The following is a 17,578-nucleotide window of genomic DNA, read 5'->3' as shown; positions in this document are numbered from 1 at the left end:
ATTATAGTATCCTTAACATGTGCCCTTAGGGCACATGTTAGCATGACCCTAAAGTAAAACCATATGTTTTCGATGCAATAATAGATAGAAACATAATCCAAACACACGAGACATTGGCAGTTACGTTACTACTAAGTAACCAAACACACTATATTCCTAGTAAATAGAAATAGATACGACAACAAAACTTATATATGCCGCTACCCACATGAATTTGCATCAAAATTGACGGTAAAAATCCGTTTTGATTGAGTTTATGTTTGGATTTAAGTTTTTTAGATTATAAAATATAGGGACAGGTTGAATAATAGGGACATTAGTACCCACCTCAAATCCAACCATTTATTTCATTATATAGATTAGGGGTGTTCGCGGTGCGGTTTGGGCGGTTTTGACGAAAAAAATCATCCGAACCGCAAGAGAAAAAATCGTGCGGTTTGGTTTGGTTCGGTTGGCTTTTAAAAAAAATCCGAACCAAACCAAACCAAACTAATGCGGTTTGGTTCGGTTCGGTTTGTTCGGTTTTTTATAAATATTTTATTGAACCACACATATACATATAGATGACAATATAACTTTATATTTAGACATTCATACACTATCAAATAACAACAAAACTCGTCATATTTTGACAACAACTTTCTATTTAATTTGTAAAAATTAAATTAGACAAAAGTGGAATAATAAACATAAAATAATAGTATAAAACAATATAAAAATTATTAGAATGAAACAAAAAAATAAAAGAGACAAGAGATTAGGGAAGGTGAAAAAGAAAAAACAAAAGAGTTGAGATATTAGAGAAGAAGATGTGCCATAAAAACAAAACTGAAATAGAGAATATTTGCATAAAAATGAGAAAGTGAAAAAGAAAGAATATAAGAGAGTATAAATTATAGAAAAATAGGGAAGATGTATGTGGCAAAGAAGACGCGATAATGCTATTAGAGATTTGAGAAGATCGGGACTAAAATCATGTGGGTAAGGATGAGAAAATTGTTCCTAATCATAAGGTTAAGGTATTATAGATTTAAGTTTGGGTTGGATGTGAGTTAAGTAAAAGTTAGGTTGTAATATAATGCGGTTTGATTCGGTTTGGTTCGGTTTACAAAATACAAACCGCAAACCGAACCGAACCGTGCGGTTTTATTAAAAGATGACCCAAACTAATCCGAACCAAATGCGGTTTTTTGCGGTTTCGGTTTGGTTTGGTTTGGTTTGCGGTTTTCTATTGGGTTGGTTTGGTTTTGATCACCCCTAATATAGATTATTATTTATATTAGATAATTTATATTGATAAATATGTGGCTAATGTTTTGATAATTTGATTTTTATTTATTATTTAAAATATTTGAAATGTATTTATGTAATTTTTTGAAATTTTTTTATTTTATTATTTATAATTAAATTTAATTTTTGAAAAAATAAATATTTTTATTTAAAAAAATTGATTTTACTAAATGGATAGTGGCGGGACAGGGATACCCAAACTCAATCCGAATTTGTTTGGGACGAGTTTGAATTTTAATTCTCCATCTCCATTTGAGCTTGGGGCGGAGAACGGAGATTGTTTGGAGAATTAAATTTGAGTTTGGGGCGGTAAAAATCGTCCCTGACCCACTCAGTTGTCATTCCTGATCCTAAAGGTCTCTTTGAGAGTTTAGGAATTTAAAAGAAAAAAAATTGAGTGGAAAAAAATTAAAGAATTTTGGAGAGATTGTTTTTATTCATAACACTAATTTTTTTCTAATTTTAAGAACTCAAAATTTAAATTGAATGATGATTTTAGAGAGCTTACATAAATTTTTCAAATATCTTTTATGTTGTTTTAGTATTATAAAAATTATATATATATATATATATATATATATATATATATATATATATATATATATATATATATATATATATATATATTAATGATAAACACTATTTTATCATTCTATACTAACTTTTTTTTTAAAAAAAAATCAAATATTTTGTTATAATTTTTTTAAAATTATTTTTCAAATGTCTTTCATTTTCCTCTCTTCCAAACTCTTAAAAAAAATACTAAAATATATATTCTCGTTATAATTACTCCTAATTAAGGTCACGTAATCTTCTCGTTATCATCAATCTTTTAAGACTTTTAAGTCTTGCTTTCTTCAGTGGTTTGGTTAAAATATCTATAAGTTGTAACTAAACCATTGAAAAAATAAAGATTTGAAAGTCTTAAAAGATTGATGATAACGAGGAGATTAGGTGACCTTAATAAAAAATAATGCTATATAATTCATCTATAGTGGAAATTTGGTTGTGTTGCAAGTAAGTGACTTGCAACACAAGCAAACTCTCACAATTTGAAGGTTTGAAAAATCATTTAGTTAGTTAATTCTTTGGCTATAGTTACTTTAGCTATCCTTTGTAACTAATTCAGATCATTACAATAAAAATTCTCTTTACCCTAATTTCACTATGAATCGCTCAAAGTTCATTTATCCGTCTTTATACTTATTGCCTTGAATGTCAAATTATTTCAACAATTATTTTGTTATCTTTTTGAAATACTTGCCATAAAATGATTTTTTTAAATAAATTAGCTAGCTTGTTCAAACTTTTGAAAATGCCATATTCAAATATTAAATAAGGCCTTTAATATGTAATAGATCAAACTCATACTTTAATATTTTTAAATCAATTTGACGTAAAGTTCGGTTCAATTCAATTTATTTTCAGTCTTAATTTTCTCTCAAATAATTTATTATTTTTGCATTTTTTTTATATAGTTAAATTTGGAATTCAGAATTTTTGACTAAATTAAAAAAATATATTTATTATATCATCCTAATTAATATTGTTGGATCATTTTTGCAATGTCAAATACATAGTATTTTATATGTGTATTTATAAAATTGGTATAAAATATAGAAGAAGAAAAAATAGAGATAAACATGTTTACTTTTATCACATACAAGCATTAAGGTATGCACACCATAAATGAAGGGCATGCACTAGAACATGTTGGTACCAAAATAATTTGTTTTGAGTTTGATTGGCATACGCAGCCTACAAAAAATGAATTGAATTATTGGTAAGAGTTAGTAGTAGCTTGTTCGTCGGTAACTCGATGATAGGTCGCCCATCTGCATTAACTACCATGCTTCATGACTTTGCTTGCTCTCTCCATTTTCCTACAAATTGCATTTTCCTAGAAGCTGTCTACGGTTTCTCAATGGGAACTCTTTAAATTCATTCATGTTCCTAATAAGACAAACTACTTTTTCTTTTTATCATATTCTCATTAGTAGTAATGCTAAAGTTTTCAAAAAGTTTATTTTTCGTTTCATATATCTTTTTTTGTTTGACTTTATTTATACAGTCATTGGATTATCCAATGTCATACGTGCATAAAATTTAAAATTTATAAAGACGGTTGAAATTCCTAAATTTTTACATCTATTTATCATTACTTTTTAGATAGCACAAAATATATTGTAACATTCATTCTCTAATTTGTAATTAAATAAACAATTTTTTTTATATAATATTGTAAAATAAGTTATTTGTCCATTAATCAACAATTAACAAATTATTATCAACTTGCAGTATCACATTAAAAGTGGCAGCAACTAATGATACAAGGTTTAAATCTATAGACAAGTACGCTATAATGCAAAAGTGGCAGCAACTAATGAGGCAAAGTTCAAATTTGGAGACAAGTATATGTAATGTATAGTGCGGTTTATGTGTTGAGAATAACAAGTGTGAATTTGAAAGATTGAGAAATAAAGTGTGAAGAAGTTTTACGTTGATTATAAAAGTGAAGATTCTAACATTTATAAGTGAATGAATCCACATATATTACTTTAAGATTTTAGGTAAGTATTTGGCGTGTCTTTCTCACAAGATAATGTTGCTCTAAAGAAAAGTCTCAAATTTTAAATGGTCCATTGCATTAACACCCAAAAAAATTGATGTCCCAACAGTGATATTAGAGTCTAGTTCGAGTGAGAGACCGGCTTTATTATATCGAAAGTACTCCTTACACGTTATGGGTAGGAGGTGTCATGCTGAAAAGTGTTGTGGATAGACTCACATTATGGGAGTGTTGAGAATAATAAGTGTGAGTTGGAAATGGTTATAAACAAAGTGTAAGGAAGTCTCACATTGATTAAAAAGTGGAGACTTGAATATTTATTAGTGAGAGAACTCGCACACCTATCAACTTAAAGTTTTTTGTGAGTGAATATGTGGTGTGTCTCTCACAAGGTGTGTTGCTCATATAAAAGCCCCAAAGTTAAATTGCTCCTTCATGTTGACCCTCTAAAGAATTGATGCCCCAATAATTTGTACCTAATAATATGGAAGGAAAAACAAAATTTAGGTATTTCAAATATAAATAAAAAGGGTAAAAAAAATTGTGGGGCACTATTGACTACTTTGAACAACTTTTTATCATACATTTACACTTTTTTAGATGGTGGTTTTCAAAAAGAGAAGTATATAAGTAACTTAGTTTTCTGGAAAAAAAAAATTTTCAAAGATGGTCAAGTTTCGATTGTCACCAATTTCAAAAAATAGGCCTCTTTTTGATAGCTTTGTTGATGTGGTGGTGGTATATCTACACACACTCTAACATCTAAGTCAGTGATTGTCAACTATGGGGGGTATAACGTTTTAAGAAATTTTGAGTGTACACTTTGATTTTACGCCTGCAGCCATTTTTATAAAAAAATTATTAGGGTTTCTACATATACCAGTCTCTTTAATCCTATCAAAAAGGACCCTTCAATCAGAATTCAGAAAGATCATCCTAAAGATCTTATTATAGGAAATCCTAACCAGGGGATTACTACTAGATCAAGGGAAATTGTTTGTAACTCTAGCTTTGTTTCTAAGATTGAACCCAAGAATGTAAATGAAGTTTTAAATGATGAATTATGGATCAATGCCATGCAAGAAGAACTTAATCAGTTCAAGAGGAGTGAAGTTTGGGACTTAGTTCTTAGGCCTAGTGGAACTAATGTTATTGGTACAAGATGGGCGTTCAAGAACAAAACTGATGAACATGGATTTGTCACCAAAAATAAAGCCAGACTTGTGGCACAAGGCTAAACTCAGATTGAAGGAATTGATTTTGATGAGACTTTTGCTCAAGTTTCTACACTTGAATCCATCAGACTTTTGTTGGGAGTGGCTTATTTATTAAAGTTTAAACTGTTTCAAATGGATGTGAAAAATGTCTTTCTGAATGAGTACTTACATGAAGAGGTTTATGTGGAACCAACAAAGGGATTTATTGATCCTACTTATCCAGATCACATGTTTCAGCTAAATAAAACTCTATATGGTTTAAAGCAAGCTCCTAGAGCTTGGTATAAGAGGTAGACATAATTTCTTGTCAATAATGACTACAGGAAATAAGGGATAGACAAGACCTTGTTTGTCAAGGAGAAGGAAGGAAAACTTATGATTGCTCAAATATATGTTTATTACATTGTGTTTGGAGGGATGTTAGACCACATGATGGAATATTTTGTCAAACAAATGCAATCAGAACTTGAAATGAGTCTTGTTGGTGAATTAACATATTTTCTTGGACTTCAGGTGAAACAAATGAATGACTTTATCTTCATCTCACAAAGTAAGGATGCCAGTGAAGAAGTTTGGTATGGAAAATGTAAGTCACAAGAGGAAACATGCTCATACTCACTTGAAATTATCAAAGGATGAATAAGGTATTGTTATTGATAAAAGTTTATACAGAAGTATGATTGGTAGTTTATTGTATCTTACAGCTAGTAGATCAGATATCACATTTGTTATGGGTGTGTGTGCAAGATATAAAGTTGAGTAAAAAAAGTCACATCAATTAAGTGAAAAGGATCTTTAAGTATATTAATGATGCTAGTGACGATGGTATGTTATACTCTCATGGTTTAGGTTCCATGATGAAACGGTATTGTGATGCAGATTGGGTTGGTAGGGTTGATGATAGAAAAAGCACCTTTAGTGGGTGTTTCTTTTTGGGAAATATTTTGATTTCCTAGTTTAGCAAGAAGTAGAACTATAATTCTTTGTCCACTGCTGAAGTTGAGTACATTGCAACTGGAAATAGTTGTTCACAACTAATGTAGATGAAACAAATGTTGAAGGAATATAATATTAAGCATGATGTTATGACATTGTATTGTGACAATCTGTCTGCTATAAATATCTCTAAAAAAACATATTCAACATAGCAGGACTAAGCATATTGACATTTTTCATCACTTTATCAAAGATCTTGTTGAAGATAAGGTGATTATTTTGGAGCACATAACCATTGAAAAGCAACTAGATAATATTTTCACCAAAGCTTTGGATGAAAATCAGTTTGAAAAGCTTAGGAGTAAGTTGAGAATATGCATTATGGATGAGTTATAACAATTAAAGTTATGGAGGAGTGTAACTGCTACTGCATCTTTCCTCTATTTTTTGGTGCTTGGAAAGCTTAAGAAAATGGCTTTTTTTGAAGGATAGAATATAAGGTCTCTGCAAGACAGAAACAATGAGTGTAGAAGGATCTTTGATAGGGACAAGAGGTGGAAGACCACCTAAAGATGATCAAATTTAGGTGTTTCCATCATAATTGTGTGTTTCCATCTGAAATTTTGTGCTTCCATCTGTGTTTAATGCTTTTGTGCAATGTGTGTGCTTCCATTTTTATTTACATTTACTCTATTTTTTGGCTAAAAAGCGGGATTAAAGTGTTAGTATACTTTGTGCGTCCTGATGTTCTACCATCTTGTATGATGTGAGGCTTTTATTATCTTCTGCTGCATGTGCCTCTGATGTGTGAACTTGGGTAGTTCATATTTGGGTTTCCCTTTGAGTGGGAGATTTGGTTCTATATGACAGGGGGGAAATGGATGTGTCTGGTTGTACAAGCTCCAAGAACTGTGTTGTTGTGATGTTAGACAACATGTCTGTGTAAGCTTAAGAGTGCACCTAAGAGAGGGGGTGAATTAGGACTTTGAAAATTTATCCGGTTTTAGAAACAAGTTGTTCTTATTTTTCTGGTTTGGTGCAAGAGTTTAGAAATGTGTTACTTTTCTTTTATGGTTTATGATTTGTGATGAAAACGGTAAATGCAGAAAAGTAAAGAACAGAATAATATATCCTGGTTCCCCTCACAATCCGAGAGTACTCCAGTCCCCTTTCAACACGAAAGAGATTTCACTATTGTTAGATATTTGTACAAGCCTAAACCCAAGACTTCTCCTACAATCTTCTAACAACAAAACCATCAAGAACAATCCTCTTGGAATAATCAAGTTGAAATGAGAACAATCCTCTCACTTTCAACTTCTTGTTTCCAACAATCCTGGACAACAAGGAATATAAAATCAAGTAATCTTAATTCCAACAATTATGGAAAATAAGAGATGAATAAAACAAGATTTTTAAGAGTATGAAACTTGTAGAATAATTATCACTTTGAGTGATGTATCAATATAATTGATCTTCTCTTCAAACAAGTAACTTATAATGATAGAATATCGTGCTCAAGTGTTTGTAAATATTATATGAATTTTTCTAGACTAATATGAAAATGCATGTGGAAAAATCTTTGTGAAAGTTCAAGAACACAAACACTTGTTTTGAAATTTAAATGATAATAATGATGTTAAATTGCTACTGAAAAGATGATTTGTAATTTGAAATTTCATGTATTTATATGAGCATAACACCTTTATGAATCGTGGTGAAGTCATGAAAAAATATCAATTTAAAATGAAAAGGTTTCATGAAGAGTGCATGAAAAGGTGTTAAAAAGTTGTTATTTTAAAAAAAAAACGTACATGACTTTTTAAGTCGGTTCAAACGGAGACCTGACTTAACAAGTTCGCAGAAATTTTGAATTTCAAATAATTTTTCAAATTTCAAACAACATCATGTTTTGTTAAGTCAGTTAACCAGACCTGGCTTAACAAGTGCTGACAGCATTTAAAAAAAAAAGTTTTTTATGCATTTGAATCAAAAGATTTTTATGCATGATAACTTGTCTAATTATTTGAACCAACCTAATGCAACAACTATTTATTTATCCAAGTCAATAGATTATATTTGAAAGTGATTTAACATGGTTCAAACATTAAAAAAAAAAATTGAAAGTGATTTAAAATGGTTCAAACATGAGAAATAAACTCTACAATACATGATAAAAAATAAGCATTTTATGCATTTGAGTCAAATATTCTTATGCATGATAATATGAGAACTTTAACATAAATGACTTATGCATGCAAGTGAATAATGGAAAATATTGAGCACTAGTTTATGAATATGAATTGGATGCTTATAACTCAATAAATCAAGATCAATGCTAGTATTTAAAATATAATTCTTGAATTCTTTGATGTTAGCTTTTACACATGATGAATCTTGAGTACTTGATTTGATTAAATGCACTTGAGGCTTTTTTTCATACTTTTTCCATGATCATTTGATTATTACTTTGTCTTCATCAAAATAGAATAGATGGAAAGTCTTGACTTCACAGTTTGAACATCTGACATTTGGAGAGCTTTAAAGAAGAGGTATCTTTATGTAACGTTGTGAATATCTAATATATTCTTATGTTTGCAGTTTGTACAAAGTTTACAAACTATCATGTTAACTTGTGTTTTGGTTTTATTCCTATCTCCAAGACTTAATTGTGCTTTGGTTGTTTCAGCCATAATTTTTCAAAGGGGGGGATTGCTAGATCCATGGTTTTATGGTTGGCATAAATTTTGGTAAAACATGATTCTTAACTGGTGTTGAGCTAGTTGTTGAAACATCTTGACAAACTTTCATGGTAGGTTCTGATGTCATGAGTTTTGGAAAATGTTATGACATGTTATACCAAAACATCATGACAGTACAGGCTAATTTTTAATACTTGAATATTTGATTGAAAAATATGAGATTCTAGAAGATTATGATACTCATACAGACGTGGGCAATCAAGGAGTTTTTAGGGATAATGAAAATTTGATTTGGTTTCATAAAAAGGGTCTTTGAGACTTGTTAGGAAACTTGTATTTGATTTGATTTGATTTGTTCCTATTTATTGTGAAGATCTTGCAGCTGATTGAAAAGGAGAAGATTTGATTCATTTCAAGAGTCCAAGCCCATACTACAAGATTCTATTAAAAGAGAACTGCTAAATCTAGTATAGAAAGCATTCACAACAAGAAAGAGTGAGTGCAAAATAAGGGTTTAGGTTTTGGGAATCTTTAAGTTTTTTGTGTTTTGTTTGTATGTCACTAATGTATCTTTTGATACATTGAGTTTGACTGATTGTTACTTGATTGTATATCAAGTTATTGTCTTCACTCACGAGCTTTTAAGCATAGAGTTGAGTATTGTTCTTGGTTGAAGATTTTAAACAAGATCAAGTATTAAGGTTCTTGACTAAGTATTGTTTATTGGAAAGCGTAATCTTTCTTTTTGGTTCTTCCTGTCACTGGGATTATGACTGGTTTTGGTACAGTTGTTGGGATTGTAACTATTTTTATCACTGAGGTGATAGTGGAAAGTGAGAGGGGGTTCTCATATCTAGGAGGTTCCTAGGTAGAAATTTCATAGAAGTAGTGATTAGGTGATTAATTGTAAACTAAACTGTATAGACTTTGAACTAATACTATTATAGTGAATTTCCTCCCCTGCTTGGTATCCCTCATAGTAGGTGACGTTGCACCGATCTGGGTTAACAATTGACTGTGTTGTTTATATTTCTGCAATTTACTTTCTGCACAATCTCCTGTTTAAGAAAGTGTTTTTGTCAGCAGGTGGTGTTATAACATCTGTCTTGACATTGTGTTTTGTATCGAGACATCTCTCTTGACATCTGTATTGCTTGTACCAGAATTTCACAAGGTTCTGGATGATAAAGTTCTGAAAACTCTGAAGACTTAGGTTTTGATGACTCAAGTTTCGGTCCTTCTAAGCATGCTTCGTCATCTATTATCAAAAGCCTCTGAAGATTAGAAGATAAGATCAAAGTATTTTTACGTGAGAAAATAGTACAAGGTGCAAATATTTCTACTACCTGGATAGGGTGGCGCAAGAACTATACTATGTTGTCGATCACTCCCTCATAGACTGTTAGGAATAAAACATCTGGAATTAAGTATCCCAATTATACCCTCCAACGGACTTCTTCTTGGCTATATGAGAAAGATCGAAGAAAAGAACAAAAAAAATGAAATACTCTACAAAACTTACGCTGAAACGCTGCATATTTCTCTGATTTATTTTTTGTCTAGTTTTGTAAAGCAAGTGAACTTTTGTTCATTAACTTACAACAAGTGAGATTTTGTTCATATACTTGCTTAACACTTTTGTGTTATTTGTTTGTACTCAAATTTGTGTAATCTGTTTTCAAGAAGCATCTATGTAAACACAAACCTTTGTAATCAACTTGTGAGTTGATAGTTAATTGAGAGCCTCGGGTTTAGTTTGGATTCTCAAGAAGACATTAACTTGTTGTCTTTATGGTTTGCAATATTGAGAGTTGGTATTTATTGTGGTTGTTGTAATAATTTCGATTATAATGGATTAAACCCTTATTGAGAAGGCAAAATCACCTTGCGGATGCATTGGAGTAACTTCGTTAACAGTGAACTTGTATAAAAATAATTTTGTTATCTATTTTTGTCTTTATGTTCTTAGTTTTTGATTTGGGAAGAATTTGATTTTAAAACTTGAAATCCAATTCAAACCCCCTCTTTATTGTGTTTCACATACCTTTAACATGTATTGTGGTAGAACGGAAATAACAAGCTCTTTTGAAAAGGTTTTGATTAAAGCCTTAAGGAATGATGTCACGTTTGATTGATTGAGATTGATTTTATATGGAAATAAGTCATTGGATATGGAACTCTAAAAGTAGTACCCAATTCCTTATTAATTTAAAAGTTTTTCCATGAAATATGTGTGGCGAATATAGTCACATCTTCTTATTGAAAGACAAGCAGTCGAACCACACACTCTAAAATGAGTATCCTAATGCTTGGAGAAGAAGAAGCCTTCGCTCAGTCATTCCCTCTTTAGTTCAATAAGGGGAGGATATTACTCATTTTAGTTTAGAATGTTTTAACTTGGAAAGCAGACGCCTAGAAAATGAGCCCTAAAAGCAATGTTAAAGCTCTTGAAGAAGTACATGGTCAAAACATAGTCACATCCCTTTTACCATTCCAATTTTATTGTAAAATAGTTTGAGAAAGAGGCAATTGGTACATGGACCAAGGTTTTTGTTTTAAGTGGTAAAGTGAAGGGGATGGTTGATGGTGATGCACGAGCAATTGACTTACGGGATATGGTAAGAATGGATACATGGATCAAAGGGTGGTGAAATTGGGTGTTTCTTTTTTGGTTAAGTTGTAAATGGAACGAATTGGATGATTATAGGGTAAATGAGGTGGTTGATGGTGATGCCTAAGCAATCGACTTACAAGTGGTGCAAGGTTATGGAACCCTAACGTGTGGTGGAAGATGGAATTCAATTGATTATTTTGAAAATATCTTGAAATTGGATCAAGATTTGTTTTTATCTTGTTTTTGAAATCATTTTCTAACATTTGATTATATCTTTTCTTAACATGCATAGGTACAATCCACCCAAAACACCCATCAATTTGTCAAACAAAATTTATCATCCAATCAAATGATGAATCTATCATGTATAAGCAATAGTCCCAGCTTGTCATGTTATCCACTATATGATAGCATATCATGATACTAACTATATATCTATGGGTTCATGTTATACATTTCTACAGAATCAAGCATACAAGTGAATATAACCACGCAAGCATCCAAGTTTCCTCATTCTAATGTCTCATTCAGTCAAACATGCTTATCATGATAGAGTTTCAGAATCATATATGTTAGCTATCATGTAGTGCTATCATATAAGTCCCCACATACACATATAATCATACTTGTAATGCTATCAATTGATTCAAAACAATCAACATTACAACACACGTGTAATGCCACTTTATAATCCACACAATCAACATTGTATTACATAATCATAACAAACATAGTGAAAGAAATTTAAGTACAACAACCCATAAATTAGTCTAAGTTCTACCTAGAGCCCCACCTAGAATTAAGAACTTGAAGTTATGCTCCAATTCCTCTTCCTATGCTCTTGTGCCGCTCGAAGTCCATCGAACCCATGTGCAAATTTTCTGCAAAATTCTGCATCAGACTTCCAACTTCAAACACACATTCCGACCTCATCACAGACCCCAAGGATACGAAATTAGTATCTAAAATGAAGGGAATTTCATTTAATTACTAAAAAATCAAGAATTAACTCGTTGTGAGTTATAAAGAAAAAGTTATCACTTTTTGAATGGAGATATGTCAAGAATCTAAATTTTGCACAACTCTTTGAATACACACCCACCTCTTATTCTCAAAATCCTAACTCTTCTTGGGAGGATGATGGAGATGAATTGACACTTGATAATGATGATGAAGGTTCTCTTGTTGTCTTCCTCACTCAAAATTTGTCCTAGCTCTCACATGCAACCTTTGATGAAGAAAATAGAACTCCAAAGCCTTCATTTTACATTAATGATATTGAGAATATAATGGAAAGAATGATAGAAATTGGGATCCTTACACTTATATACTATCTTTGCGAAATTTTACATATGCCCTTGGTCATTAATCCCTATTTACTAACCATGTCATTCTTGGATTATTAAGGCTCGTTAGTTTCACTAATGAGGTGATTCATATCATTAATGATTAATGACATGATTAGGAGCTTAGAGTTACTATATATCATGATTTAGAGTGGCAAAACAGACCCAACTCGTTAGACATGCTTGTTTTGTCCGCATTTTTGTGCGGAACAGACTAAGGTTTTAGACCCTCACCCTCAAGTCTGACCACCCCGTCCCGCCTCATTTTCCTACGAACTTTTGTGGAACGAGGCTTAACGGGACGGACATACCCATTTGACACTTCTAATAATAATAGTTATGTAGTGCGCACATATATATATTTTGGCTCTGTTTGGTAAGACATATTTTCGAGCTTATAGCTTATGTCTTATGTCTTATAAGCTCATATGATAGTTTAGACTCGTTTGGTAACGGTCTTTTCATCACGAGCTTATAGCTTATTTTACTAGCTTATAGCTTATTTTCCAGACGCTATTTTAAATAGCATTTTAGCTTATGTCTTATAGCTTATTACTTTTTCTTCCTTTTTTATCCTTATTATTTCAATTAAATCCATTTTTAACCCTTATAATTTATTTTAAATTAAAATAAAATAATTATATATTAAATATCTTTTATGTCATTTTATATTTATAAGTTAATTAAACCGTTAATTTTACCTAACACTTCAATGAGCTTATAAGTTACCAGTCTCAACCATCCACTATAAGCTATAAGTCACCAGTCATCAGCCATCAATCATAAGATATAAGCTATCAGCTAACTTATCACTTAACCGCTATTTTTACCAAACAGACAATTTTATTCGGTAAAATAAATAACTTATTACTATTACTAAATAATTACAAATATTTTTATTTAATGATATAGATAGTTTTTGGACTATTATCATTATACTCTTTGGCCATATATATTTTAGACCCCTTCAAGAACAATAATATTTTTGTCAAAATAAAAATGATAATATATAACTTTTGAGGTTGAGTTTTTGGTTTATGAACCGTACATAGTTGATTGGTGAGTATTTATTCATTTTACCATCCATAAATCAGCATATACGGATAGAATTGAATACATATATAAATGCTTTCTTTACTTTAGTTGGCTGAGATTGGTGAAGATATCAATTCAATTAAAGGTAGTTCTAAATATAGTAATAAATAGACCTTCATAAAATTTAAACTTGGCAACCTCTTCTCTTGTAGTTGTATTGATCAATCAACCTGTATTTCATTTTCACATATATTATTAACAAAAAAGACATTCTCAAACCAAAAAGCAATTAAATATATTTTAATAAACATATATCAAGAATTTCACATCAACAGTGATTACCTCTTAAACCCTTTAAAAACATATTTATTAAATAATATTTTGTTGTTAATAACTATAAGATTGGACCAAAACAAACAGTAGTATTCTATAGGCAATGCTTACGCAACAGTAGATCAACGCCCAACCTAACTAATAAAACCGAGAGAACAAGTAAAAAAAAAGAGTAACCCATGTGTTGTGAATGAACCAATAACAAATCTTCACATGTTCCCACAGTTATAGATAAATATATACATTAAAACTTAAACAACAAAAACGAAGACGTATAGGTAATTGAAGAATTAGGTCACCTCTCTCACGCCTCATACAGCTAATAAAATATATTATTAGTCAAAACCGCACAATAAATACCCAACTGAACCCCACGACTATAAACCACCCCCTCTCCACCATACATACACTGTATCCATTCAATCAATCACAAATCATCTTAATTGCTCTCTCTCTCAATTTCGTCTTAAATACTTCTATAATTCTCAAACATTTTCTCAACACACATTATTCACCACCACCTCGCTTTTCCTTTCAAATCAATTTTTCTAAGTCATAATGTCTTCTCGCATTGTAGCTGAGAATGTTACTGATTCATATTTAGACTTTATGGAAATGGATAACCTCACTCATCGCCGTTCTGGTGATATGCCGACTCTAGGACAGCTTCTTAAACATGTTGGTGATGTGAGAAAGGAAGCTATTGGAGACGGTAGTGAGACGCCGGTTCATCATACCGTCGATGTTGGAACGGAGTCAAGATCACTTCCATTTGTTCTCTCCTTTAACAATCTTACCTACAGTGTTAAGGTTCGTCATAAAATGAGTTTCAGTGATGTATTATCATGTTGTCGCCGTGACTCTCCGGTTGCTGAAGCATCCGGAGAGACCGTGTTTACGCCGCGGAGTAAGACTCTTCTGAATGATATCTCTGGTGAAGCTCGAGACGGTGAGATCATGGCGTTTCTCGGAGCTAGTGGCTCCGGGAAATCGACTCTGATAGATGCGTTGGCTAACAGAATTGCGAAAGGGAAGTTGAAAGGATCGGTGAAACTGAATGGTGAGTCTGTGGAGTCTCGTTTACTTAAGGTGATTTCAGCTTATGTCATGCAAGATGATCTTCTCTTTCCGATGCTTACCGTGGAAGAAACTCTCACCTTTGCGGCCGAGTTTCGATTACCGCGATCACTATCAAAATCGAAGAAAAATGCACGCGTTCAAGCTTTAATCGATCAACTAGGACTTCGCAATGCTGCAAAAACTGTCATAGGAGATGAAGGTCACCGTGGAGTTTCAGGCGGAGAACGACGCCGAGTTTCAATCGGAATTGACATCATCCATGATCCAATAGTACTTTTCCTGGACGAGCCAACATCAGGACTAGACTCCACAAGTGCTTTCATGGTTGTGAAAGTTCTTCAGAGAATTGCGCAGAGTGGAAGCATTGTGATCATGTCAATTCATCAACCAAGTTACAGAATCTTAGGTCTTCTAGATCGCATGATCTTCTTATCGCGCGGACAAACCGTTTACAGCGGTTCACCTTCGCAGTTACCTTCATATTTTGCAGAATTTGGTCATCCTATACCAGAAGGTGATAACCGGACCGAATTTGCATTAGACCTAATTCGCGAGCTCGAAGGTTCTCCCGGAGGAACAAAAAGTTTAGTTGAATTCAACAAATCATGGCAAAGTATGACAAAGCTTCATCCTGTGGAAGATTTACCACAAAACTCCACGTCTTCCTTGTCGTTGAAGGAAGCAATTAGTGCAAGTATTTCAAAAGGTAAACTGGTTTCTGGAGCAACCGCAACAAATAACTCAAACATAAAATCATCTTCTTCAGCAGCATCTATGGTGCCTACTTATGCAAATCCGTTTTGGATTGAGTTATTAACCCTTTCCAAGCGTTCCATAACAAATTCAAGAAGAATGCCTGAACTGTTCGGAATAAGATTAGGTGCTGTTATGGTAACAGGGTTCATTCTTGCAACAATGTTCTGGCAACTAGACAACACTCCTAAAGGTGTTCAAGAAAGGCTTGGCTTCTTCGCGTTTGCTATGTCAACTACTTTTTACACCACTGCTGATGCATTACCGGTTTTCATCCAAGAGAGGTACATTTTCATGAGAGAAACTTCTCACAACGCGTATAGAAGATGGTCTTATGTCATATCACATGCTCTCGTTTCTTTACCTGCGTTATTGTTTCTTTCGCTCGGGTTTGCAGCTCTGACGTTTTGGGCAGTTGGCCTCGACGGTGGATTCTCCGGCTTCTTGTTTTATTTTGTTATTATCTTTGCTTCATTTTGGGCCGGGAATTCTTTCGTGTCATTTCTTTCTGGCGTCGTGCCTCATGTTATGTTGGGTTATACTATCGTGGTTGCGATTCTCGCTTACTTCTTGTTGTTTAGTGGGTTCTTTATTAATCGGGATAGGATCCCGAGTTACTGGATTTGGTTCCATTACATGTCATTGGTAAAATATCCTTATGAAGCTGTTTTGCAGAATGAGTTTAGTGATGCAGTTAAGTGTTTTGTAAGAGGGGTGCAGATTTTTGATAATTCACCTCTTGCATCTGTTCCTGATGCACTTAAGCTGAAGCTGTTGGATAATATGAGTGGGACTTTGGGAATGAATATCACAGCTTCTACTTGTTTAACAACTGGTGCTGATTTGTTGAAGCAAAATGGAGTTTTGGATTTGAGCAAATGGAACTGTTTGTGGATAACTGTGGCTTGGGGTTTCTTCTTTAGGATTTTGTTCTATGTGGCTTTGTTGGTGGGTAGTAAGAACAAAAGGAGTTGATGAGATTTAGGTGAAAAGGTGAAAAAGTGTTGGTTTGAGTTTGTGTAACACTTTGTTACTACAGTTTTTATTTTATTTATTTTATTTGTTAATTTCTCCTATAGTTTTTTTTAATCAGCAAGTGTTTGATACATTGAAGTATAAAAATTTAATATCTATATAGTTAATTAGTATTTTAGAAATTATTTATGAAGATAAAGTGTAGTAGTGAATACTCAATAGAATAAAGTGTAAATTTTTTATTTATATTAAATGCATGATCTTACTTATTAGATACTTTATTAAGTGTTCTGCAATACTGTAATATAAAGAAAGCGAAAATCATGTAAGGCCTACATGAATTTAATGAGCCTCATTTAAATTTTAGAAAGTGTTAGGTGTGTATTAAAGAGTGTATTAAATAAAAACTTGATTTTTATAACAAATCTCTATTTGTTCTGGCTTCATTTCTTTGTTACAAGATAGATATAGAGCTGGCATGATTTGCGCATGAAAGAGGCTTGTGAGAATAGTGAAATGGAATAGTAGAAATATGAGCAACTACTACCTAAGAATTCGTTCGGCCAACTTGATAGTTTTGTAATAGTTTGGGTTGATTAGGTTGGACTTGGCCCCTATCAATAGTAGTTGTCACATTAACCGCCAATCTCGTACAACCGCCTAACCTCCACCAAATGCTTTCCCAATATTACAAAATAATAAACAATAACATCAGAAATTGGCGGGCT

The 17,578-nt window shown here is 32.3% G+C and overlaps 1 protein-coding gene across 1 annotated transcript; it reads left to right on the top strand.

Annotated features, from left to right (window-relative positions):
- The first annotated feature begins 14,397 nt into the window (after window positions 1–14,397).
- LOC131649020 (ABC transporter G family member 6-like) lies at window positions 14,398–17,096 on the top strand. Its single transcript, XM_058918767.1, has one exon. It carries the CDS (start codon window positions 14,601–14,603, stop codon window positions 16,848–16,850), a length of 2,250 nt encoding a protein of 749 aa, XP_058774750.1. The 5' UTR covers window positions 14,398–14,600; the 3' UTR covers window positions 16,851–17,096.
- Window positions 17,097–17,578: the final 482 nt, after the last annotated feature.

This window comes from Vicia villosa, linkage group LG2 (assembly GCF_029867415.1).
Source record: "Vicia villosa cultivar HV-30 ecotype Madison, WI linkage group LG2, Vvil1.0, whole genome shotgun sequence".
In the NCBI taxonomy this organism is placed as follows: Eukaryota; Viridiplantae; Streptophyta; class Magnoliopsida; order Fabales; family Fabaceae; genus Vicia; species Vicia villosa.
The sequence above is the reverse complement of the archived record's forward strand: the minus strand, read 5'-3'. Positions and strand labels throughout refer to the sequence as shown.

Bases quoted from the DNA above. Each gene is read 5' to 3' on its own strand.
- LOC131649020 (XM_058918767.1), top strand. From the start codon at position 14,601: ATGTCTTCTCGCATTGTAGCTGAGAATGTTACTGATTCATATTTAGAC.